General features: G+C 63.2%; 2 protein-coding genes across 2 annotated transcripts in view; one reads left to right on the top strand and one right to left on the bottom strand.

Moving 5' to 3' along the window:
* The first annotated feature begins 446 nt into the window (after positions 1-446).
* OTUB1 (OTU deubiquitinase, ubiquitin aldehyde binding 1) lies at positions 447-8,567 on the top strand. The gene is made up of 7 exons (XM_047823542.1): positions 447-547; positions 2,240-2,301; positions 2,575-2,673; positions 6,587-6,705; positions 6,930-7,014; positions 7,134-7,328; positions 7,447-8,567. Exons 1-7 carry the CDS (start codon positions 490-492, stop codon positions 7,642-7,644), a joined length of 816 nt encoding a protein of 271 aa, XP_047679498.1. The 5' UTR covers positions 447-489; the 3' UTR covers positions 7,645-8,567.
* A 119-nt stretch (positions 8,568-8,686) lies between these two features.
* Positions 8,687-24,828, bottom strand: part of MACROD1 (mono-ADP ribosylhydrolase 1) — a 142,897-nt gene continuing 126,755 nt past the window's right edge. Inside the window, 7 exon segments of the mRNA XM_047876823.1 lie at positions 8,687-8,838; positions 9,121-9,202; positions 9,495-9,568; positions 9,793-9,823; positions 9,955-10,076; positions 10,514-10,630; positions 23,367-23,396. Coding sequence (XP_047732779.1) covers positions 8,801-8,838; positions 9,121-9,202; positions 9,495-9,568; positions 9,793-9,823; positions 9,955-10,076; positions 10,514-10,630; positions 23,367-23,396 — 494 coding nt within the window. The 3' untranslated portion in view covers positions 8,687-8,800.

Genomic DNA, 24,828 nt, shown 5'->3' with positions numbered 1-24,828 from the left:
AAAGTTAGGTCCCAAGACTTTGGCCTTGACCCAAAGGGACATGTCCTCCCTGCCGGAACGGGACACCAAAGTCAGAAGCGAGGCTCAGTGGAACCGAACGGTGATGTGCTGGGGCTCGGATGTTAAGCACGATTGCGTCTCCTCGGCCGGGTTCTCCTCACTGCAATCGCTGCCAAGAATTCTGGAGTGATTTTAACTTCATCTTCCCACTGATCTCAGTAACACAGTCCGCTCTTCAAACTCCAGTGAAAAGAAATCCGAATTGGCTCCGGGAAGCCTCTTACCACCGGAACTTTGGGAATAGGGAAGATGGTGGGGGGGGTGGGCGGGGCGGCCGCCACACCTGACAGCGAGCCTCACAGGTGACTCCGCCGGAGGGGATCCCGTCGCTAGGGGCGTTGCCAAGGAGGGGCCACGAGGAGGGGCTCTCTTCCGGGAGGAGGGCAACTGCTAACCCGGAAGCGGTCGACAGTGCGGCGCTGTTTAAAGATGGCGGCGGAGGAACCTCAGCAGCAGAAGCAGGAGCCGCTGGGCAGCGACTCCGAAGGTACTGAGCAAGGGAAGGCCGTCCGGCCCGTGCTAGCACGGGCGATGCCGGGTCGCCGGTTCCCGCAGAGGCTGGGGGCGGGGCCGCCGGAGGCCGGGGGCGAAACGCACGGACTGCCCCTTCTTCCGCCGCCGCCACCTCCCCTCCCCCTCACAATGGAAGGAGCCGCCGCCGCGACCCCCGGGCAGCCGGGCGAGCTGGCCGGCGAGCGAGCGAGCGGGGCGGGCCCAGGCCCGCGGCTCTTTCCCATCGCGCGCACCCGGGGCGGGGCCTGGGCCGTCCCGCCCCGCCCCCAGCCCCTCCACGCCGGCCGCGGGGCTCCCGGGTCCCCATCCCTCCTGTCCCAGTCCCTGCAGTCAGGCCGGGGCCTAGGCCGGAGCCTGCCCCCCGCCCCCCCGCCGCCTTTTCCAGAGCAGTCTGCGCCCGGGAGGGCGTCGAGTTACGCCGGGCCGCGGAGCACAAAGGACTGGGCGGGCCGCTCGGGATGCTGCGGGCGGTCAGGGGTTGTGAGCGGCCGCGGTGTGTGCCCCTGAGGCCTGCAGCCTTCGTTTCTGGTAGAGCCCCCTCTTCTGGCCTTGCAGCCCCTTTCCGCCTGCCTAGGTATTGTTTTCCTACACCTCTGGAGTTGGACCTTTCAAAACCGGTGCCACCCTCTTTCCACCCATGGTTAGGCCCTGGGGACTGAGTGGGTCACTTGGGGGTGGGTGGGACAGCCCTGTCCCGATGTAGGGGATTAGTCCGGGCCCAGCTGAGGATCAGGGATGCTCTGGCTCAAAAGGATTGGCCTGAAAAGTCATTCAGCACACACACCTCCTTCTAACCAGACACTTGAGAGACTGAATGCTGGGGGACGCAGGCCCCCAGAAGAGACTTGTTCAGGATCACATAAGTTAAGAAACAGCCAGGACCAGAATTCAGGTCTCCTGGCTCCTGGCCAGTGGCTGAGGAGGGTGGGGTCCACAAGTGGATCTGCCAATTCACTGGTGAACACTTAACAGTTTGCCTCCAAGGTCCCACCTCCCTCTCTTAACATTTCAATAGAGGGGAGAAAGGTAGTGGTATTAGCCCCCTTTTATAGTTGAGGAAAGGCCTCTACAGGAAGGTAGCCGAGGAGAGGTATGATGATCAAGAGCTCAGACTTCAGAATTAGACATACCTGGGTTTGAGCCCAGGTCTTCGCTAGTTGTGACCTTGGGCAGATCATTTCACCTGTCTGCATTATTATTATTATTTTTTTATCTGTAAAACGGGCATTAAGAATACCCAGCACAGCAGAAGGAGGAAGGGTGTGACTGAGTAAAATGCAGGCTTATGGGAAGCTCTCATCCAGCCCAGAACCCTGCCTCCTCATCTCACTTCCCCCAAGAGACCCTGCCTGGCCCCAGAGCAGTCTCAGGCGGCTGGGAATCGACGTTAGAAGGCGGGGGGGGGAAGGGAGTATCAGAGCTGGATGAACACACCTTGGAGTGGAGCACACCTCAGCCCCCTCCTTTTTGAAGATGAGAACAGTAGGGGCTGGGAGGGGAAAGGACTTTGCCAAGATCACACAGTTTGTAGAGCAGGGTGTAAGTGAGACGCACACTTCCAGATTCCATGCCTGCTCTCCCTGGGCCGCTCTTGTCATTGGCCCAGCTGCCTGGAGTGGAGATAGCTGGGGCCCACTGTAATCCTTGGCTTTCTTCCTTCTTCCAGGTGTTAACTGTCTTGCTTATGATGAAGCCATCATGGCTCAGCAGGACCGAATTCAGCAAGAGGTGAGGGGCTGTGGCCAGTGGCCCTGTTGTGGGGCAGCATAGGCTGGGCCTGAGGCCTATTGTTTATCTCTGCTTTGGAAGCCTCCTCCTCTCCAAGCTGTGCTGGGTACTGGATGTCTTTACTGGGGGGTGAGGGGGGCCCGGGGCAGGGGCGAGAGGACACTGTGCCACCGGGTAATTGCGCCAGCACCCCTCATTTAGGTGTTCTGGCTGTTAGGTGTGGGTCACTCCATCCACCTGCCAGAGCATGATGGATTTCCTCCCCCCCTGCAGATTGCAGTGCAGAACCCTCTGGTCTCGGAGCGTCTGGAGCTTTCGGTCTTGTACAAGGAGTATGCTGAAGATGACAACATCTATCAACAGAAGATCAAGGTGGGAGCCTGGCTGAGGGGCCAGGAAAAGCCCTGGGGGCCTGCTTCAAACCTGCTCCTTGCCGGCCTGGCCTCAGAGAGGGTAGCGTGTTGGGGGAGGGGAGCTGTCTGGCTGCTGGTTCTCGAGTGTGCAGACTCTGGAATCATAAGACCTTGATTCATATCCTGACTCTGCCATACAGCAGCTGTCTCCTCGGCAGGTCCTTTAGCGTCTCTGAGCCGTGGGGTCCTTTTCTGTGAAGTCAGAATGGTTGTGAGACTGGGGACATGATGCCTGTGGGGGCTGGTGCAGACTGAGTAGGGGCTGAGGTCTCCTGCAGCTCCCTGTGGGGCTGAGGGGCAGGGTTAGCTGGGAGAGGCGGGGTTATGGCAGGGGTGGGTCCTGCAGCCCCTGGGACCTTTGTGGAGAGGTAGGTGGCGGCAGTGGGGGAAGTATGGGCCCGAGCTAGACCCAGCCCTAGACCTAGACCCAGCCGCGTCACTTACAGCCCGAGGTAAGACCCTTAACCGCTTGCTCTCTCTGTGAGTCAGGACAGTGGGTATGCGTAAATGAGTGTCCGGTAGGCAGAGCCTGAGGGCTTAGTAAAGCCTTCCTTGCCTCCCATGATCAGAGATGCTTAGAACCTTCCATCTGAAAGGAGGGGCCTTGGGTTACCCATATCAGTGGCCAGGGTAGGTGGTAGACCCCGGACATAACAGTTCTGCATCAGCCCAGCCCATGGCAGGCAGCGGAAGCCCCTGGGGCAAATAGGAGTGTCCATGCCTGTCACTCCGTTGTTTCTGGATCTGTTTTTCCAAAACAAGCTGGAAATAATGCTTTTGATGTAAATCTCCTGACTTCTAAGAGTAGGCAGCCAATTCAAATTTAAAATGTGTGGGCCAAACAGCACCCCTGCAGGCCAGATCCAGCCGTGTGTGGCCTGTGGTCTACTCTGACTCCTTGCTCAGAGTGTTTGTGATGTACCTATGAGGACTCTGGAGGGATGAAGGCACTGGTTTTGGGGCCTGACAGACCTGGGTTCAAGTTCTGGCTTCATTTCTGGCTGCGTGGTCTTGGGCAACGCACGGAATTTCTTGGAGCCTCTGTTATTGTTCCTATTGAGTCATTCAGCAAACATTCGAGTGTCCGCTGCGTGCTGTCTTTGCAGGATCTCTGCCTTAGTGCCCCTGTGCTGTGCGTGAGCCCGCCTCCCCCCCGGGGAGGATCCTAAGCCTAGACAGCAGAGCCCCAGCAGACTTGGGTGACTTGGCTGCTTTTTGGATTGGGCCCCCATGAGGATTTAGGATAGTGGACATTGGCCCTCAGCGGAGGGCCTGGCACAGGGCAGGTGCTCAGAATGATTCTAGTAGCTTTTCCAATAGCTGCCATGATTTGGCCTCTGTGTGCATCGTGTGCTGTGATTTACCGTCTCTGAGCGCATGCTGTGGGCCCGGCACTGTTTTAGGTACCGGCGGTAGAGTAATGACTGCACCCCACAAGTTCCTGCGCTCGTGAAGCTTACGTGTCCTTGTGGGAAGACACAGTAAGGCAGAGGTAACTCGGGTGTGTGCGTCAGAGGCCATCAGTGCTCTGGAGAAAGGTAAAGCAGGAAGAGGAGAAGAGGGAGTTGGAGGGCAGGTGGTGCAGGCCTTGCTGAGAAGGGGGTGTTGGAGTGACAGACTGGAAGCGGCCGGGGAACAGCCTTTGGGCTCCTGGGCGGAGTGGGGCAGGCTGGGGCAGGGGGCAGTGTGGCTGGAGCAGAGCTGGGGAGCAGGTGGGGGCTGGGAGGCCGGGGCGTGTGGCCAGGGAGAGGAGGAGTACTAGCAGGTTTCTCTGGTTACTCCGGCTCCGGCTGCTGGAGCCGGAGACCTGGGAGGAGGCTCTTGCAATAAAGGCGCCAGGAGGAGGGGAGTGCCCGAGGGAAGCAGTGAGAAGCCCAGGAGACTCAGCAGATTGAGGAGCAAACCTTTGGATCTGCGTTGGATTGGACTGGGGGGAGCGGTGTGGTCAGTGGTCAGGACGCGCCCTCGGGCTGAACGAGGAGACGAGGCGGTTTGATTTTGGAGTCAAATGGGAGTTGAGGACAGAGACGGGGCAAGTGAAGAGTTCCATTTGGGGCACCTGACTGGCTCAGTGGGTAAAGCACTTGACTCTTGATCTGGAGGTTGTAAGTTCAAGCCCCACACTGGGTGTAGAGATTACTTAAAAACAAACATTTTAAAACCAGTCAGTCACTCCCAAGACCAGTAGTGGCAAGAGACCGTGAGTATAGTTCACGAGCGGAAGCGGTCCCGGGCCCGAGTGGGGTTGTGCCGTTCCCGTGGCAGGCACCGTGTACAGGTGTGTGGTGTGCCCCTCTTGTGGCACGTGGTGTCTTGAGGAAGGGTGCCGTGTGGTCTGGTGGCGGCCCTGACCTTCACAGGGTGAGGGGAGGAGGAGGACACGGCGAGGCTGGGGCATACGAGCCGAGTGAAGTGTGGAGGAGGGGCCCCGGAGGTGGTGTCGCGGGGTGGAGGGTGTCCCACGGTGGGTGACGTCCTCCCCCCCCCCCCCCCCTTGTGGTGAATGCTGCTGAGGGGCCAGTCTGGGGAGGAGTGGGCTTGGCCCTCGGACTTAGGAAAGGCACGTGTGACCTTGACTAAAGGCTGCTTGGGTAGAGTTAGTAGCAGAAAAGTGGACACGGTGAGCGCAGACAACTTCCGGAGCAGCTTCGCTCTAAAGGAGAACGGAGAGGTTGGGTGGGAGCCGGGAAGGAGTTCATGTGAAGCAGAGGAGTTTTGTTCTTCAAGCAAGAATTAGCCTTGTGGTGTTTGTATGCCGCTGAGTCTGACCAGGAGGGAGAGGAAAACTGATGGATGCAGGAGGAGGGGGAGGCTTCCTGGAATGCTGGCCTAGAGCCCAAGGGCTCTGATGTGGCCCAGAGGGGCGGCCTTGTAGCAGCCCCAGACCCTCCGGGGAATCGGGAGAGAAGGCCGCGGGCGGGTGTGTTGGTTGGTGCTAAGGGCTTCTGGGTGAAAGTCCTCAGAAAGGAAGCAAGGTCATTGGAAAGGTGGGCAGGGGGTAGTGGGTGGAGGAGAACGGAGAAGGCCTGAACTAGGCCGGGGCCTGCTTGCTGGCAGTGCCGATGGGCCACCCATGTGGGGAGGTTTGGCAGACAGGAAATCCCACCACGTTTGGGGAGGAAACCGGAGATGGAACAGGGCAGGGTAGCGTTTAGAAGGAGACCAGGCCTTGGGGCGCCCCAGTGGCTCAGTCGGTTAAGCATCCATCTTCGGCTCAGGTCGAAGCATCCATCTTCGGCTCGGTTCATGAGTTTGAGCCCCACGTGGGGCTCTGTGCTGACAGCTCAGAGCCTGGAGCCTGCTGCAGATTCTGTGTCTCCCTTTCTCTCTGCTCCTCCCCGACTCACACTCTGTCTCTGTCTTTCTCTCTCAAAAATAAACATTAAAAAAAGGGAGACGAGGGCCGCTGGTTCCCGCGGGACTGCTTGGTGTGGAGCCCAGCGCTGCACCCCCGTCCTAATTTGTTGGCCCTGGACTCTTGGCGTGGCTTGAAAGACTGTCCTCTGAAAAGCTGTGTTGGACGAGGACTGATTGATACGCCCGTTTTTCTGCACAAACAGCCCTGCGAGCCCAGCCGTGTGGCATACCTGGTGGCTGGGGACAACTTTGGTGACCCGTGCAGCCAGTGTGCCCATAAGGGCACAGTTTCCTGAGGCCTTGGGGGTTCCAGTCAGCGGGTCTCTAGGTGACTGGCAAAGCTGGGTCAGCAGCCAAGGATGGCCGGTGGTTCCTTGGAGCTTAGTCGTCCCCGCTGTGGGGCGACCTTTGTTGGGGGCGGCCGGGGGTGGGGGGGCGGTTCTCTGGTCCACTCTGGTTCTGGCCTGATGTTGATGGGCATGGGGTGGCGGGGGGTGGCGGCTGCCTCTTTCCAGGACCTCCACAAAAAGTACTCGTACATCCGCAAGACCAGGCCCGATGGAAACTGCTTCTATCGAGCTTTTGGATTCTCCCACTTGGAGGCGCTGCTGGATGACAGCAAGGAGTTGCAACGGTAAGGATGCTGGCCACTCAGGCGCCGCAGGAGGTGGGCGATGGCTCCAGGAAGGGCCCTCGGGGCTCCCTCCCGCTCTCAGTGACCGGGAGGTGCCCAGACAGTGGCTGGGCTCTTGCTTTGGTCTTCTGAGCTGGGGGTGGGGGTGGGGGGCAGCGCTGGCCGGTTCCCCCAGTTCTGCGCCGAGAAGCCCACGCTGGCCTCCCTCTCCCTCCCACCCATAGGTTTAAGGCCGTGTCTGCCAAGAGCAAAGAGGACCTGGTGTCCCAGGGCTTCACCGAGTTCACAATTGAGGATTTCCACAACACGGTGAGCCCAGCCGCCCCCGTCGCCCTCTCGGCCGGGGTGGAGGTCGGGTGGCCTGGCCGTGGCGGGGTTGACCCATCTCCTCCTCCTTCGTTGTGCCCTCTGTGCCCTGTGGGTGGCAGTTCATGGACCTGATCGAGCAGGTGGAGAAGCAGACCTCCGTAGCCGACCTGCTGGCCTCCTTCAATGACCAGAGTACCTCGGACTACCTGGTGGTGTACCTGCGGCTGCTCACGTCAGGCTACCTGCAGCGCGAGAGCAAGTTCTTCGAGCACTTCATCGAGGGTGGGCGGACCGTCAAGGAGTTCTGCCAGCAGGTGCCGTCCCTCCCCTTTCTCTCTTATCTCAGGGTGGGGGCACCAGGGCCGGGGGGGTGGGCGTGTATGCAAGGGCGACGTGCTGAGAGCCGGGCCCGGCCCCCTCCCTGTGCCGCAGGAGGTGGAGCCCATGTGCAAAGAGAGTGACCACATTCACATCATCGCGCTGGCCCAGGCCCTCAGCGTCTCCATCCAGGTGGAATACATGGACCGTGGCGAGGGCGGCACCACCAACCCGCACATCTTTCCCGAGGGCTCCGAGCCCAAGGTCTACCTTCTCTATCGGCCTGGACACTACGACATCCTCTACAAATAGGGCTGGCCCTGGCCTGCCACTGCCCTGCCTGCCCTCCCCTCTGCCAGGCGCTAGACATGTACAGAGGTTTTTTGTGGTTGTAAATGGTCATACTTCACTCCCCTCCTCCCCCCGTCACACGACCTTCCACATTTTATTAAAGGGGATGCTGGTGGTGAGTCGCGTGTGTGCGTGTCCCTGCTCTGCTGCTCGCCTGGCTGCTATGTGTCTGGCTGCCCCCTCCTCCCCCCCCGCCAGGTGGGTTCTTCTCGACCTTCCACCTGTCCGTGTCCAAGCCTCCCCACCAGGAGCAGTTTTGAGGGGGCTAGGCCTCTGGGGGACCCCTCCTGGTTACTGGGGTTCCGCTTCCTTCCCTTCCGGCACCCACCCCCCTTCCCTCCTTAGCTGGCCCGGGGGCTTCCATGAGAATCTTGGAAGTTCCCTGGGGACTTGCCCAGGGACCGAGGATCACCCAGGCTTCGAGCTGCTCCCTCGTAGGCCCTGACCTGACTGCACCTCTCTGTGCCGGTCAGGGCCCCAGACCTGAGCTGCCTGCCCTCCCATCAGGGGTCTGCATGGTCCAGTCCTGGGTGGAGAGGGCTGACGTGATGGGGCCTGGCTCAGGGCAGGTGGAGGAGCTGGGGCACCCCAGTGTACCCCCAGGTGGTGCCAACCTGGTGGGGGAAGGGTAGCCTTCAAGTCTGCGTGTGGTCCACGGTCCCGAGGTCTAGGCAGGGCTTGCCAGGCCACCGTTCCTCCCCCGCCCCTCCCCCTGCCTGTGCCTGCTTTGCACCCCCTCTGCTTGGGCCACGGTGTCTCTGCATTGCCTTCCTTTCTGCCTTCACCTCTCTTCTTCCCTCACCCCAGCACACGTGGGGTCTTGGCCCCCAGGCTGTGAGCTCCTTGGGGGCAGGCCCTCAATAAATGTGAAGTGCTGCTGCCCACCTCTGCGGTCCGGCCCGTGCCTCCACCCGCCCGCCCTCGCCAGCCCTGTTAAGCCAGAAGCACTTGTCCACACCTCTGGGCTGTCTCCTTCCCCAGCCAGCACTCAGACAGTAGGAGCTGTGACAACGGTGGTCTTTATTAGGAGGCTCCTCAGGCGCCGGGGGCTGAGGGGAAGAATGGCAGGGGCGGGGGGGGGGGGTCCCCGGGCCCAGCTGCAGGCTTCGGAGACCTGTTAGAGCTGGGAGCGAGGTCCGGTAGGCCCAGGCGAGTCTGTGGGCAGAGCAGAGCAGTTAGAGGGAGTGTAGGCTGTGGGCCTCCCCTTGTGGCTTTTCTGCGTGGGGGTGAGCAGGGGCAGGGAGTGGGGGGAGCGGGGAGCCCTGGTGTTAGTGGGCAGGTTAGTGGGCAGCACACGGCAGGCCAGACCCTGCTTACCAGTCCTGGGCAGGGTGGGCGGCAGGTGCCGTCAGGCTGGAAGGCAGAGGACAGTGAGAGCCTGCTCTTGAGGGGGAGGGGCAGGGGTGAGGGCTGACCCAGGTGCCAAGGGGTACGTACCCACAGGGAAGTAGTGGGGAAGCCGTTGCATGTAGATGCTTTCGTCCTTCTCCAGGAACACACAGATGATCAGCCGGTCCACCTGTGTCGGGACCTGCTCAGCCCGGGGTAGGGGTGGGCGGCACCCACACCCCGGCTCCCCTGTGTTATCACTGCCCCCACCTCTACAGGATTTCACCTGCTTTTTTCTTGGGGGGGGCGGGGCACCGACCCTGAGTTTGGAGCTCAGGTTGCACCCTTCAGGGAAGGGGTTCATGGTGTGCACTCCACCGCAAAGTGGTCTCGAGGGAAGGGGCGGGGACGCAGAAAGGGCCGGTGCGGTCCTGCGCCCCCCCCCCCCCCATCTTGTCCCTTCGACTGGGCCCAGGACTCACCTTGTCCTTGTGTTGCTCCAGCCACTCGCGCAGCGCGGCCAACACTACCTCCGCCGCCGCCTCACTGGGGTAGCCTGGGGACCCGGCGGGGCGGGAGTGAGTCTGGGCTCTGGCCCGCCCCCTCCACGCCCCGGGACCCGCCCAACTCCACCTACCCGGCTCGGCTCCGCCCCTTTCACGCCCTCCCAGGCCCCTCCTCGCGTCTGGGCCCACCCACTTCCAGGTCCCGCTCCGCCCCCTTCTAGACCAAGGCCGCACCCCCCCCCCCCCCCCCCCCCGCCCGTCGCGCTCCACTCACCAAACACGCCGGTGGAGATGCAGGGGAATGCCTGGGGCGGGGGGAGGGGGGAGGTGAGAGGGAATTGGGGACAGTGTCACTCTCCAACCACCGCCTCCGAGGGGCCTTCTTCCTCCCGGTCTAGGCCGCCCCCCTCCCCCTCCCTGCCCCCGCCCCTCTCACCGCGGAGCGGAGCCGATGCTCCAGCAGCAGGTCGAGGCTGCTCAGGTAGCAGCTGCGGAGCTCGGCAGCCTGGCTGGCGCTGGGCTCTCCGTGGGCGATGGGTCCCACCGTGTGGATGACATCTGCGGGAGGCGACGGGGTCAGACTGGCCGGGGTCTCCAAGCGGCCATCGGCTTTCTCCCCCTGCCCACTCTGGAGAGGACAGGAAACAGGCCCTCTCCCCAAGTTCTGAGAGTCCCCAGGGGAGGATCCTGCCCACGTGGGTGCAGAAGTGTGCCCTCAAATGCGCTCGACAGAGACAGGCAGGCCCGCGCTGGGCCCCCTTCGCACAGCTGCATGGGCCCGTCTGAGCCGCGGGGCGGAGTGGGCGAGCGAAGTCACTGCCTCCTCAGCTCCTCTCACCCCCTCCCGCCACCTGCGTCCTGGTGCGTGCGAGGAGGGGCCGGGTCCCGGCACTTAAGGTTAGGAAGCGACCCCTGAGGAGGCCTCCAGCAATTGTGTGGGGGCTGCTCCCTTAAGCCCCCAGTTACACGAGGTGCCCTGTGGGGTCGGGACTCACACTTGGCCGGCAGCCGATAGCCGCCGGTGATCTTGGCCTTGCCGGTCTCACAGTTCTGCAGGGTCCGGCACTCGTCGGTGAGGAGGGGTCCAGCGGCCCGGTGAATGCAGCCGTCCACTGCAGGGCAGAGGGGAGTGAGCCGCGTCACGCCTGAGCCCGTTTTACAGAAGAGAAAGCGGAGGCCCATGCACAGAATACTCCCAACCCCCTCGGCTGGGCCTGGACCCACCGGGCACCGCGCGCGCCTTCTCCCGCCGCCTCCGGCTGCTCGCTAACGCCCGCCGCCCCTACTTGCTCCGAGGCGCGGGGGCGGGTGGCAGCGGGTCCCGGCGGGAAGCGGCGCGGGGCGGCCGGCAGGGGGCGCGCCCGGCCCGCCCTGCAGGTTCCCGGCCGTGCGGCAGGGGCGCGGGCGGGGCCGGGGCCTCCCCGGGCCGGAGTGGCTGGGGAAAGCGGGGTCCGCGGCGGCGGGAACCGCCACCCTAGCCCGGCCAAAGGGAAGGTCGCCCGGCTTTGGCCCGGAGGCGCCGCGGGCCCCGCGACCGGTGGCCGCCTCCGCCCGAGGAGCCCACGAGCGCCGACTGGCACCGCGCACCGGATCCCCAGGCGAGGCCCCTCCCGTCCGCGGCAAACTCTGGGACCCCCTTTACAGATGATGAAACCGGGGTCACCTAGTTAACAAGTGGCAGCTGCGGTGGGGGCCTCGAGCCTGGGTCTTCCGACCCCCTCCTCGCCCTCCTTGCGGGGAGGTGGACGGCGGATCCGGGTGCGCGCCCCTGCTCGTTAGCGAGCCGCCTCGTTAGCGCATCCGGCTTAATTGCGGCGGGCCCGGGCTTGTTTATCTGAGCGCGGCTCTGGGACCTCGGGCAGCGACCCTGGGGACGCGGGCCCAGATAAACAACTCGGGCACCGCGGGAGGAGCGTCTCCTCCGCCCCTTCGGCCGGACCTCACCCCGGTGCCACAGCCTCAGTGGCCTCAGTGGCCCCGGTGGGAAAGGCGGGGCTCGGCTGTCGTCCCCTGGGCCAGCGGGGCACACCGGCAAGTCTTTTCCCCTGAGCGGCCACTGCCTCATGTGGACGATAGCGACGGTGACCCCTCTTCAGGGGAGGGGTTTGCATCCTGGCCAGGAGAACGTGACCCACCTCTGGCAGCTCCCTAGCTCGCAGGGCACCCCAGGCCTGTGCCAGGAGCTCCTTGGCACCGGCTGCCGGGGCTCACAAGGCCCGGCAGCGGGAAAGAGGCCTCATTTCTCCATTTTGCAGATGCGCACACCGAGGCCCTTCCTCCCTCATCCCATCCACCCCACCCCCAAAGTCTTGGCAGAGGTCCAGGGACACCAGCTGGACCACCCCCCTCTTTCTTCTCTTTTGTGCCCTGTGGGGCCCAATTAAACCTAATTTTGTGACTTCACTTAGAGCTGGCACCAGGCGATTTCCCAGAGCACCCGGGGGGGGGGGGGGGGGGAATGGGGTAGAGGAGTCGGGAGCCCTGGGAGGACCTCTCCCTCCCGCAAGGAGGGGTAAGGGCAACGGTGGCCCAGGGGAGGGCGGAGCGGGGGACCCAAGGTGGGGCCGCTGAGTTCCCTGTCCAGGCGGCGCTCAGGGGCCGCGCAGCCTGGAGGGTCACACCGCGTCCGCGTGCAGTGTGTCCGTCCTGGGTGAGATGCCAGCTGACCACCCAGCGGCGTGTACGAGGGCCCGGGGTTCCAGGCCCAGCTCTGTCAGTCACAGATATGTGTGGCCTGGAGCCTATCACTTAGCTTCTCTGGACCCCAACTGCCCCATCTGTAACATGGGCTCCACCTCCTAGGGCTCTTGGAAGGATTAAGCGAGTTAATTTCCGTAAGGTGCTGAAGCCAGGGCCTGGCGTGGGTGAAGGTGGATGGGTGTTGGCTGTCGTTAGGACGGTGGCATAGTATGAGAACGTGCTCCATGTGGGGACACAGGGAAGGCGGCTGTCCAGGCGGGTGTCAGGGTGTTCGGGGCCTACGGGGGTAAGCACGGGAATGGGTCTGGGCCGGCTCTCCTGGGGGCCTCCCGCCCTGCCCTAATGGTGCCACTTGGCCCCTGGCTGCCTGCCGTCCTCCCTGCAGGCGACCTTGGCCTGCTGCGGAGGCTGTGCCCAAGTGCAGAAACACAGTAAGATCTGTGTTTCAGGGACTTAATGTTTCCTGCAGAGGTGGACAGGCCTGCAGTCAGGCCTATGGGGCTGACCTGGGGGCATGAGGGGGAGGGGGCACTCGGGGCTGGCAGAAGCCTCGGGCTGGGCCAGGTGACTGCCATGCAAGTGCCTAGGGGATCAGTTTCCCCAGGGCAGAGATGAGGGGCAGGCCCTGGGCCCCCCCCCCCCCCCCGCCCCATCCTCTCCCCAACAAGCCATAGCACCGACGGGGCCCCTCCCACCTGCCCCCTCCCCGTCTACACACCACAGTTGTGCCAGAGGGGACCCTCAGCCTGCGGTCCTCACCCACAGGCCCAGGGGGTCACGCCTTCCCTGCCCCCCCATGTGAACCACAGCCACCCCCCTTCCCCGCCCCCAGGCTCTGCTTCCTCCGCCCTGTCCTGGCTCTTACGTTGGGCTAAGCTGAACCCTGGAGGCTGCAGGAGGCGGTTTCCTGGGGTCTCATCGGAGGGAGGTGTCCCTCCTCCCGCCCTCCACCTGAGCCTGGGGCTGCCATACTGGTCATACCAGTGGACCCTCGATCCCCTCTCTGGGACCTTTGGCCACATGCAAACAAATCTCAAGCCTCCAACTCAACCCCTATTCCAAGTCAGCAGAAGACCTGGGGTCCCTCCTGGGAAGACTGACCCATGGTGCGGCGGGGAGGTGCTTCCTTCCAGGTCTCTCTGCCAGGTCCGGAACCAAGCCTTCCCCACAAGACTGTCCTAAGGGCTGCTCTGCCTTCTCCCTCAGTCCCTGTGCCCCGCGCCCACCCCCCCCACCCCCCCCCCGGAGTTGCAGCCTCTTCTGGAACACCTGCTGGGACCTGAGCCTGAGCGGTGCACACACACCCCTCTTTGCTGGTCCTTACAGCCACCCTAGGAGGTCCCACTATTTTTCCTCCCTTATAGAAGGAGAAATTGAGGCACAGAGAGGATGAGACTTGCCCAGGGTCACACAGCTGGACTGCTCTGCTTCCTCTAGGACCATAAAAGCCTTGTCTCTCTCTCTCTCTCTTCCCTTCCAAGCCTTCCCTCTCACCCTGGCTGGCCCCCCTCCCCTTCCCTCCTCATCCAAACTCCAAACTCGAGGTCCGGACTCCCCTCTTCACTGCAGCAGGGCTCCCGTTACCCCCTCCCCCAAAAGAGGGACTTCGGGGACCCTGGTTGCTGAGTGACCTGGGGTCCCTCATCTCGTGTGACTGTTCAGCCACCCCCATGCAGCTGACCACCAGCTACCTCTGTCTGGCAAGGCTGCCCTGGAGACCCTCCCTGCCGTCCACCTGCCTCTCTGACCCCTTCCGTCTCCTGCCTGGGCTCCTCAGATGCTGCCGTCACCTGGGGGCCCTGTCTGTCCTCCGTCTGCCGCAGCCCTGTCCTTCCACCCCGTCCCAGGCTGTTCCCCCAGGTAAGCCCGGCTGGCGCTGCCCTCCTGCCCCCAGCGTGGCCTCCACACGGGCACGGGGTGGGGGCCGGGGGCCTCAGCTCGCACCCAGCCCCTTCCCCGGAGGTCGGGGGTCAGGAGGGCCAGGGTGGAGGGCAGGGGCTGGAGCCAGCAGAGGCGGATGGCAGGCAGGCTCCTGTGGGGGCCATTTGCCAAGGTGCTTAGGATCTGTTGGCGGCTATTTGGGGTGCTGTAATATTCATGAAGGGAAGATTAGATATTTAAATTTATTCAGCAATAAATGCGTCTCAGTGGGGGAGCATTCCTCATGCTAAACAAACAAGCAAGCAGGGGCTAATTAATTATTTACAGGAACATGAGGATGCCCGGGGCCTGGGGGACAGGGGGGAGGCTGTGTCCCTGCCAGAGGGCAAGAGACCCTGACAGGCCCAGGGCTGGCTCCCCTCCCCCACCCCCCTGCCCCTCCGCTGCCCTGTGGGCCTGGCCTCCTGGGTGCCCCCTCCTGGGATTTCTTGTCCCAGAAATCCTGCCTACAAGCCTGCTGGTGGCTTTGGGCAAGTCACTTCACCTCTCCGTGCCGTGCCTCAGTTTCCTCATCTCTACAAGGTCTGTAACAGCACCTCCCTCCCCACTTGGCATGAGCCTTCGTTCAGTGAGGGACTGCACCAAGGTGCCCTGCACTTTATCACTCTGTCACCTGTGTCACCTGTTTCAGATGGGGAGACCGAGGCCCGCCCCCCGCCTCTGTAGGCGGAAGGCTACTCTGCCTGTCAGGGCCTGAGGGGCCTGAGGGACTGACACGCTGCAGGGTGGAGGTGGCACCCAGAAAGCCCCGGGCAGGGCGGGCTGGGACTGCAGGGGTGTGGGCTGAGGCCTGAGGGGGCCAGGGGAGGGCAGGAAGGCACCTGGCCTGGGCCCTGGGGACCACTCCCCACCCGGACATCTGACCCGGCAGGTCCCGGGGCCTGAGGAGAAGCCACCAGTCTGGCGACCCCGGTGCTACGTGCAGCTGCCTCCCAGGTCCCAGCCGCCTGCACAGAGATACCGAATGCCAGGGCTGGTGGGGGCGCATGAGGAAACTGAGTCCCTGAGAGGGCACCAGCTGGGGCAGGGGCAGATGTCCAAGCTGCCGGTTCGCCTGCAAGCCCCGAACCCCGTGGAGGACGAGCTCGGCCGTAAAGCCTGGAAGAAGGACCCACCCCGGGGCCTTGAGCCCCCCGCTCCCTCCGTCCACGCTATGCTCATCACCTCTGGTCTCCGGCCTCGTCCCAGACCCCGCGGAGCCGCCCCGCAGAGCCTGAGAAGCCACAACGCCACGTGGTGCCCCCTTGCCGCCGGAACCACCTTCGGCTTCCGCCCACACCCTCCCGGTCGCTCATTCAATCGACAAACCCAGGGCAGCCACGAGCTCTGTGACCGGTTTGGGCTGGGCCCGTGGGGGGAGGAGGCAGACCCCACCCTCGCGGTGCCAAGGCGGGTGGGCACCCCAGGGAGAAGAGGGATGGACAGCAGCTCCGGTCTGTGACGTGAAATTCATTACGGGGTGAGATCAACTCCTTAAATGGGGATTTGAAAACATTAGGCCCTCATTATGTACACAGCGGCAGCGCCTCATTCATCATGCAAAAATCACTCCCGTTATTGAAAATCCCCATGGCAGCTGCTGGCAGGGGCTGGGCGACATCTTGCCCGCTGGGGGTGGGGTGCGGGCCCCACAGGCCTGCTGGGCCTCCGCTAGCATCCCTGCGGGGGGCCTGAGTCCCCTTGTCCCTCCTACCAGGGAGGGCCTGCGCCGGGGGCGGGGAGCACGGTTCGCTCCGGGGACTCGGTGACTCAGTTTCCTCATCTGGAGATATTAATGGCACGCCCCATAGTGCTGTGGTGAGGGTCTCGGGATCCCTCAGAGAGAGGCTCTACGCGAGGCCTGGCATCCGCGGCCATGGGAGCTCAGTGTAGCTGGCTGACGTCCACACCACCACCACCATCAGCCCATCACCGTCACCATCTGGTGATGGCCGGGAGGCCTGGGGCCCTTTCTTGGGGAGGACTCGTCACTCCCTCGCTCATAAAACCTCCATGGCTCCCATGAGTCCATGAAATAAAATGCCCCACCCCAAGCATGGCTGGGGTTCCGCCAGCCTCCACCTTAGACGACTGGCCTCTGGTCTCTCCCACCCACCAACTGGGGGAAGGGCCCTGCGGTGGGGTGGGGGGGAAGGCTCTGTGCAGGGAGGGGACTCCCCCCCCCGGGGGGGGGGGGCTCTGTGTCACCATGAGCCCGGAAATGGGAGGAAATGAAGCTGGATAAGAGGGGAAGGAGATGGGCACAGGCGGGCCCTGTTCCGCCTTGGGAAGGCACCTCTGAAGACGTGGCCTCTGAGCAGAGCCCCAGCGATAGAAAGCCTGGCTTTGGGAAGCTGGGGGAGGAGGGCGCCGGCAGAGTCCAGGGCTGGGGTCGGGGCTGGGGAGGGAGGTTTGGGGGGGAAGAGAGGGCTGCATGTGCAGGATTGGTGGAAGAAGCTAGAACTGATTCCATCCCAGCGGGAAATCGGAGCAGGGACGGGGGGTCTGGGACGGGCTCTGGCTGCGCGTGGGGTGCGGGAGGGCCCTTGGCTGTTCCCCATCCAACGCTCCCGCCCTGTCTGCTCAGCTCAGGTCAGGGCCTCCCCCCGCACCACAGCCTGCGCCCCGCCACTCCAGCCTGGTACGCGGTGGGACCCCAGACAAGTCTGGGCACAGGGTGCTTGGCCCTTGGGGCCCTGCTTCCTCTGAGGCCGGCCCGGTCCAGGGAGGGCCACGGAGGCCACGCCGTCTGCCCCCTGTGCCCGCCGTGCCTCGGCTGTGGCCCTGGGCAGCTACCGGGCGGAAGTCGAGGCCCCGATGCTCCGCTCAGGGGCCTTGCTAATCCCCCAGGCCAGCTGGGCTCTGAGCAAAGGGGAGCCCGCGAGAGCAGGGAGAGAACGAGGAGGAGAAGGAGGGAGCGAGAGAGGACCAGAAATGGAGAGCAGGTGCATGGAAGAGAGACATGGGGAGTGGGCAAGAGACACTGTGCGGCTGGGAGAGACGGAGCAGGCAGAGCAAGCGAGCAACTGAGGACAGAGACAGAGATTCAGAGACAAAGAGACAGAAGCCAGAGACAGAGGCAGAGACATAGGGAGAGACAGAGATAGAGTCACAGAGAGGGAGAGGCAGAGACAGAGAGACAGAAGACAGGGAGAGACAGAGACAGAGATTCAGAGACAAAGAGACAGAAGACAGAGACACAGAGAGGGAGAGACAGAGGCAGAGACGGAGAGACACAGAGATAAAGAGGAACAGAGATAGAGGCAGAGAGGGAGCGATAGAGACAAACACAGAGAGGCAGAGACAGAGAGGGACAGAGTCAGAGACCAAGGCAGAGACACAGAGGCAGAGACAGAGACTCAGATGCAGAGACAGAGACAAAGACAGGGAGGGAGAGATAGAGAAAGAGGCGGAGAGAGAGAGAGGCGGAGGCAGAGAGAGACGGAGGCAGAGATAGAGACAGAGAAGGAGAGACAGAGACAGAAACAGAGGCAGAACTAGAGAGAGGCAGAGGCAGAGATAGAGGCGGAGAGAGACAGAGATAGAAGGAGGGAAAGTGAGAGACGGAGAGAGGGAGAGAGAAGGAGAGAGGAAAGAGGGCCCCACACCCCTCACCAGGGCCACGGATGTGTGTGGAGAGGAGAGGGCGGGCCCCGGGTGCTGGGTTCAGCTCAAGCCCAGGGGCCACGGCGGTGGGCCAGGGCAGGGGTGCGAACGCGCGCGCACGGGGAGAAGGGGCCCCGGGGCACAACTGGCCCACAAGCGAGCACCTCGCTTTGGCCAGGAGCTGGACAGACAGACACCCTGCGTGTGTCCCTCAGGAGGGTGGTCTGATCGGGAGGCAGCTGGTGCTTAAACAACCACACGAATGGGAGTCTGATGGCCAGGGGTGACAGAACGCCGGCCCACGAGGGGGGCAGCGTCTGCCGGGTCCCAGCAGCCAGGACAGCGCCAGAAGGCGGCAAGCCCTCAGTACGTGGAGCAGTAGGGGCGATGGCCGGGGGGCCTGCCCTGACATTGGGGTAACTAGGCGGGGAAGGTGGTGGTGAGGGGGCGGAGGAGCCCGTAGGCACAGGAGCAGCAGGTGCAAAGGCCCTGTGCCCGGAGAGGGCTGTGGCAGAAGCTGCGCCACCCTGGCTTCCTCGGGCAGGGGACGTCTGGGCCCCGGGGGGGTGTGGGAGACACACACGCTGAGCCGTGGGGAGCAGGGGCTGCGCAGGGCCCAGCGGGCAGGAGGGCAGGACGGCCGCACCCCCAGGGGTAGGAGCTGGCTCCTGCGGTCCAGAGTGTGTGGCTGGGCCGCTGACCTCCAGGAGGGAGGGAGTGTCCTTGGCAGTGAGCGCGTGTGGAGGGGACAGGGCGTGTGGAGGGGACAGGGCGGGAGCCCTGCCTGACCCCAGCCCGCCCCGCCCCGCAGGCCGGCCCTTTGGGGAGCTGGCCAGGCCGGAGCAGAGATGGCGGCCGCGTGAGCAGAGGAGGCCCTGAATTAATCTGTCACTAAAGCTTGGCCATGGCAGGCGCAGTCATGATTTAGATGAATAATTGAAACGCTCCGATACATTTATTATCCCTTTAGTGCAAAAGTGGCAGAGAAAGACGAGGGGTAATTGAAAAAGAACGCACAAATCTCCGCGAGAAAGCCGGCTCCTTATCGCCGAGTAAACATTTCAGTCCTAATAAACAGGAGAGACGCGCGTCAGGGCCCTGTCGATTCCCATCCTGATTTAGGGCCCGCCTCCCTTCTTACCATACAATAGGAGGGTGTTCAGGTTTGAAAAAAATTTTTATCGAGCCAGTAAAAGTCTCTCCAGGAGGGAGGCGGGCCAGCGGGAGTGGGCCTGGCGGGTCTCCGGGTCTCCGGGTCTGGCTGGGAGGCCGGGAGGCTGTCCCAGCCCGTCCGTCCAGTCTTTCCCCACTTCGGACCCGGGGCCCTCCACCTGCTGGGCCTCTCTATCCCTCTCAGCCTGTCCAACTCCTACTCATCCTTCAGGGCTTGAGTCAGAGGCCCCCTCTGCCGGGAAGCCTTCTACCAAACTGGGTCTCTCTGAGGGCGGGGCCGAGGCCCGAGGCCCGAGGCCCGAGTCCCCACCGCCACCCACACTCAGAGCCCTGGGAAGGAATGGGTGTGGGGGGGGGGGGTTAGGGGGCTTCCCCAAGACTCACTGTGTTGCCAGAACGAGCCACCTTGGCCTCGGGGCCTGGTGGGGACCCAGCCCCACAATGAACCAGGCCCAAGAGTCCTGGACTCTTTGGGTTAAGTCCTTTTGGCCCCAGCAGCCCCTGGGGCTCTTGCTGAGGGTGGAGGTGTTCACAGACTCCCTTCCCTGCTCCTGAGGGGCTGCGGTCCCCTCCCACCCATAAGCACCCCACATGCGAAAACTGGGCTCACTATACCAAAGCCCTGCCGGCCAAGCCCGGGCCCCCTTTGGAGGGCCTCCTTCTGAGCCAGAGCTGCCCCAGAACCCCTCCCCCCAATTTATCAGGTGCCTCCCCCACCCACCCCAGTGCAGGGCTGTTGGACCTGTGTGCCAGCTCAGGGCAGGGCCTGGCATACAGAGGGTGCAACTACCCGCCCCCTAAACTGGCTTAGAAACCCCTAGAACACCATCCCTGAGGAGAGTGCACTCTAGTGGGGAGACAAGCCTTAAGAACAAACATAAAATACACGGACGTTAAAAGGGATCAGTGCTATGGAAAAAGCCACAGAGCAGGGTGACAGGGTCAGCACAGTGGGCTGGGGCCTCGGCACAATTTAAACACAGTGGCCAAGGCAGGCCTACCGTGACTGATGCCTGCATGGATGGATGGGGGGCAGGTGGATCGGTAGGTGAGGGGTAGATGGATGGGTGAAGGGGGTAGACAGATGGGTGGATGGGGGGCAGGTGGATGGGGGGGGTAGATGGATAGCTGGACGGGGGAAGGATGGATGAGTGGAGGGGGTAGATGGGTGGGAGGTAAATGGATGAATGGGGAAGGAAGGTGGATGGGTGGAGGGAGTAGATGGGGGGGTAGATGGGTGGGGGGATGGTGTTAGATGGCTGGGTAGAGGGGATAGATGGATGGATGAATGGAGGGTAGATGGATGGGTAGAGGAGGGGATGGATGGGAGGGTGGATGGACGGATGGATGGATGGATGGATGGACGGATGGATGGATGGATAGGAGTAAATGGGTGAGTAGAGGGGTAGATGGATGGAGGGTAGATGGCTGGGTAGAGGAGGGGATGGATGGGAGGGTGGATGGACGGATGGATGGGAGGGTGGATGGACGGATGGATGGATAGGAGTAAATGGGTGAGTAGAGGGGTAGATGGATGGGTAGGGAGGTAGATGGAGAAGTGGGGGGTAGATGGCTGGGTAGAGGAGGGGATGGATGGGAGGGTGGATGGACGGATGGATGGGAGGGTGGATGGATGGATGGATGGGAGGGTGGATGGATGGATGGATGGATGGATGGATGGACGGATGGATGGACGGATGGATGGACGGATGGATGGATAGGAGTAAATGGGTGGGTAGAGGGGTAGATGGATGAATGGAGGGTAGATGGATGGGCAGAGGGAATAGATGGAGAGGTGGGGGGGGTAGATGGATGCGGGCAGGTAAACGGGTGGTCATAGGAACGTAGGGAGTGGGTAGAGGACTGAATCCCCGCGGGGCTGGACTCAGGAGAAGAGGGAGAAACTTCCGCTGATGCCATGGGAAGACAGAGGTGGGTCTGGGCAGAGCCGGGGGGGACCTGGGCTGCCGAGTCCCAGACGACTCGTGCTTGTGGCTCCCACCCGGGCAGTTCCGGGGGGTTGAGGCTGGGTGGGCTGGCGGGCAGTAGAGCTCACAGGTGGCAGGCAGGAGGGCGGGAGACATCGCGTCCCCATCCCAGCCCCAGGCAGGCCCCAGGCCCCTCCCAGCCCCAACCTCACCCCTCCCACGGTCCCCTCCCTGCCACCTCCACCTTGTTCCAATCACATTAGCAGAGTGACAGCCCCAGCGAACACTCACGGCGGCTCCATAAATCTCAGCTGGCGTTAAAAGGCTGGACTCGGGGCTCACTTCCTCCCGGGTCCTGGCCCACCCCATCCATCTCTGCGTCAGTCAGGCAGCGCTTGGGGCCTGCTCCAGCCTCCTCTCCCCCACAATGCTGCAAGAAGGGCAGCTGGAGGACCCCCAATATGCCTCCCCACTCCATCTAGCCAGAACAGGTGCCCTTTGACCCCCAGAGTGAGGTCAGCAGGCCACCTACCAGCCACTCCCTGCCCTGCCTAAAGCCTCGAAGGCCCCCGCTGCCTTCCTCAGCAAGCCCTCCGCTTAACACATGAGGCTGTCCCTGCCTTTTTATAGTTCATTCATTCATTCACCGACCATTTAATTGAGCACCTACTATATGCGCCAGACCCGGTTCTAGTTGCTGGAGACACAGTGGTGCCCCCTCGAGCTTTGTTCTCAGCGGGGAGACAGACGGTAGACAATGACCCTAATATACAAGTGACAAACAGAAGAGCAGGGTGAGGTGAAGGGAGAGGGGGGATACAGGCCGGGGTGGGGACAGACAGCTGTAGTTTCACCTAGGGGTCAGGGTGGGCCTCCCTGACAAGGTGGGGGGCACGGAAACCTTGCGAGAGGTGAAGGGGGCAGCCACAGGCTGGGGAAGAGGGTTCCAGGCGGAGGGAACAGCCTGCACACAGGCCCGAGGCAGGAGCGAGCAGGGAGGCTGGTGCTGAGTGAGGGAGGGCTGGGCAGTGGCAGTGAGCCTGGCAGGTGGCTGGGGCCCCTGGTGGACCTTGACTCTGAGCCAGGTGAGAGCCCTGGCAGAGTTTTGGGCGGGAGAGGGGTGATGGACCTGACTTGGGGTTTAAGAGGCCCACACCTCTTGGTGGTCCTTAGCCTCCCAGAACTGAAGGGCTAAAAATCCAGCTCCCCATGGGGTCGGTGAGGCTCCGGTGTCACCTCCTGCCTCCCCTCCGCCTGGCTGGGCTGCGACGGCTCCGATCTTGATCTCCCCCAATGTCCCATGTTCTCCCTCACTCCTGGCCTCCGCCTGTGCTGTTCCCTCTGCCCAGGACACCCTTCCCAATGCTCCCACCCATTCCTCGGGTCCCAGTGTAGGCCCCACCTCCTTCCAGGAGCCCTGCTCCCCCATCGCACGGGCCACCCTGTGTAACGGTGGGTGCCTTCATCTGTATCGTGAGCTCAGGGAGGGCACGGACCAGGCCCCTCTGGTCCAGCACCCGGCTCGGGGCCCAGCCTACAGTAGGTACTCAATCACTGGCCAATGAATAAACAGACGAAGAGGAGGGGTGTCTGAACGGCAGGTGTCAAATCAGCTACGGCCCCCCGAGTTTTCCAAAAGGGACGGGCTTCCGAACAAGGTCCTGGATAGGCCCCCAGCGAAGCCCCTCATTCTGTGAGGCCTCCAGGACAGCTGTGACCTCCACAGGGACAGTGGAGGAGAAGTGGGGGAGGGAGGGAGGGAGGGAAAATCTGTCTGGCCACAAACAGACCCCCCCCGCCCCCCCATACACACACCCGTCCTGCATCCTGGCCGGTCACCGACAGCTCTTAGCTTTGTTCTTATTTATTCCTGACCTTCGCTGCCCCTTTTATTTTCCCCCCTTTTAAAACCTGGCCCGGGCCCCGCCACTGCTGCCGTAAACACGGCCCCCGGGATTTATCCGACGGCGCATTAACCCCTGCCCCCCAGCTCACCAATCATGTGTAGACAGCGGACAGTCCAGCCAGCGGGGGACCGAGGGGCCGGGGGCGAGGGGCTGGAGTGGCCCGCCTGGGCAGCGCTGGCCAGGGGAGGCAGGCCTCGGGGGGGGGGGGGCACAGGGACTGCCCCCACCGTGGCACCTGCTGACCTATATAGCCTGTAGCCCTGGAGGCTGGGCCCACCGTGACCTCCAACCTCTGGCCCACCCGGTTCAGCTGGTGAACCACGGCAAACGCATGAGTCTTTCTGGCGGGGGTGGGGGGGGCTTCGCGGTTGGCAGAGCCCTCCCTGACCCTGTGAGGCCTTGTCCTGGGAGCGGGGCCACCCTCCGAGGTTAGAGCGTGGAGCAGAAACGATCATTTTGCCCTCACAGGTGCAGAGGCTGAAGCCTAAGGGCTGGGTTTTTCCCATCACACCTGCAGCCCCCCCCCCCCCCCCCCCCCGCCGGATTCCATATCCCAGTCCCTCTCAACCCTCAAGTGTCCCTCCCCCGCCCCTTCCAGGCCAGGAAGCACTTACCACCGCCACCTCCTAGCAGGGAGCTGTTGGCTGCAAGAGAGAGAGAGAAAAAAAAGCCAGTCAGTCGGGGAGTGGCAGGTGGGCCAGCAGTTTGGTGGGGGGGGATGGGAGGCTTGTGGCTGGTCCAGGCCTCCGGGGTCTTCAGACTCTGGGCACAGGGTCTTCTCTGAGGGGGGGCACACAGCACACAGGGGGAGGTGGTGAGGGCCGGGACTTCCTCTCCTGCTGGGGCTCCTAAAGGGCCTGGGGTTTCCAGGGTGGTGGGGTGGGGGGTTCCCCCGAGCCACCAGGGCCCAGCCGCTCATCCTAGAAACAGCCACATGTGGGGTCTGGAGGGACACAAGACCTGTGGCCACACGCATCCTTTTGAATAAAAGGATTCGCTGTTTTGACCCAGCATCTCCCGAGGCCCGCCTGTGCCAGGCCTGGTGCAGAGATGTGCCCTGGTCCCTGCCCTCGGAGCTCACAGGCAGCCGGGGCGGGGGGTGGGGGCACAACCTGAGGCCACTAGAAGACACACTGTGTTGTCGCAGCTGTGCTAAGTACCGCCCAAGGAACGAGTGTGGTGGGGGCGGGGGGGCTGTGAACCAGGGCTGGGCGCCCCTAACAGACGGCAGTGACCGTGTGCCAGGTAAGGGCCCCACCCTGGGGCGGCACAGTGAGGGCACAGAGCACCAGGCCCGGAGCCAAAGCCGGTTCAGCAGATGGGTGACTCGGGCCACCTCGCCCTGTGCCTCAGTTTCCCCCGGGGAAGAACAGACCCATCTCACAGGGCCGGTGTGAAGGTCCAGGGGGACAGAGGGAGCCTCGGCTCCAGCCCCCCCCCCCCCCCCCCGGACCGGACGCAGACTGGCGGCTGCTGGCGCTGACCCGCCCATCTCGCTCTGCCCGGCCCGCTGACCCCCTCCAGCCTCCCCACGGGGCTGATGCGAGGACGAAGCGAAGCTGGAAGCCTCTCGGCCGGCACGTCGTCGGGGCCGTGCAGGTCAGTGGCCCTCACCAGCCGGGGCTCCGGCTCCTGGCCACGCAGCTGCGTCCATGTTAACTGCTGGTGCTAATCAGGGTAAGTGATGGGCGAGACAGGGCAGGTGCCGCCCAGGTGGGGAGACCAGCTGTGCCTCGACCCCCGTGGCCCCGGGGGTCCCGGCTCCCAGCTCCTCCACCCCACCTGCCTTCCGGGGGCCCGGGGCAGCCCCTCTGTAGGAGGGGGACACGGAGCAGAGCCCGGAGTGGGGGCCACTTCCGGGCCGGCCAGGCCGCAGGCCCGGGGTGCCGTGCGGAAGCTGTGGACCCTGCTAAGTGGTGTCGGGCGGCTCTGAGTGGCTGGTCTCCCAGAGCTGACAGCTCTTCGCTTGGGGAATAATTAATTCCACAGCCCGAAAACCCAGGGCTGCGAGTTGCCACGTTACTTGCGAGATTAATACAAGCAGCTAATTAAGATGGAGAGGCGAGGAGAGGCTGG

Source organism: Prionailurus viverrinus, chromosome D1 (assembly GCF_022837055.1).
Source record: "Prionailurus viverrinus isolate Anna chromosome D1, UM_Priviv_1.0, whole genome shotgun sequence".
Lineage (NCBI taxonomy): Eukaryota > Metazoa > Chordata > Mammalia > Carnivora > Felidae > Prionailurus > Prionailurus viverrinus.
This window is presented reverse-complemented; position numbering and strand designations above follow the sequence as displayed.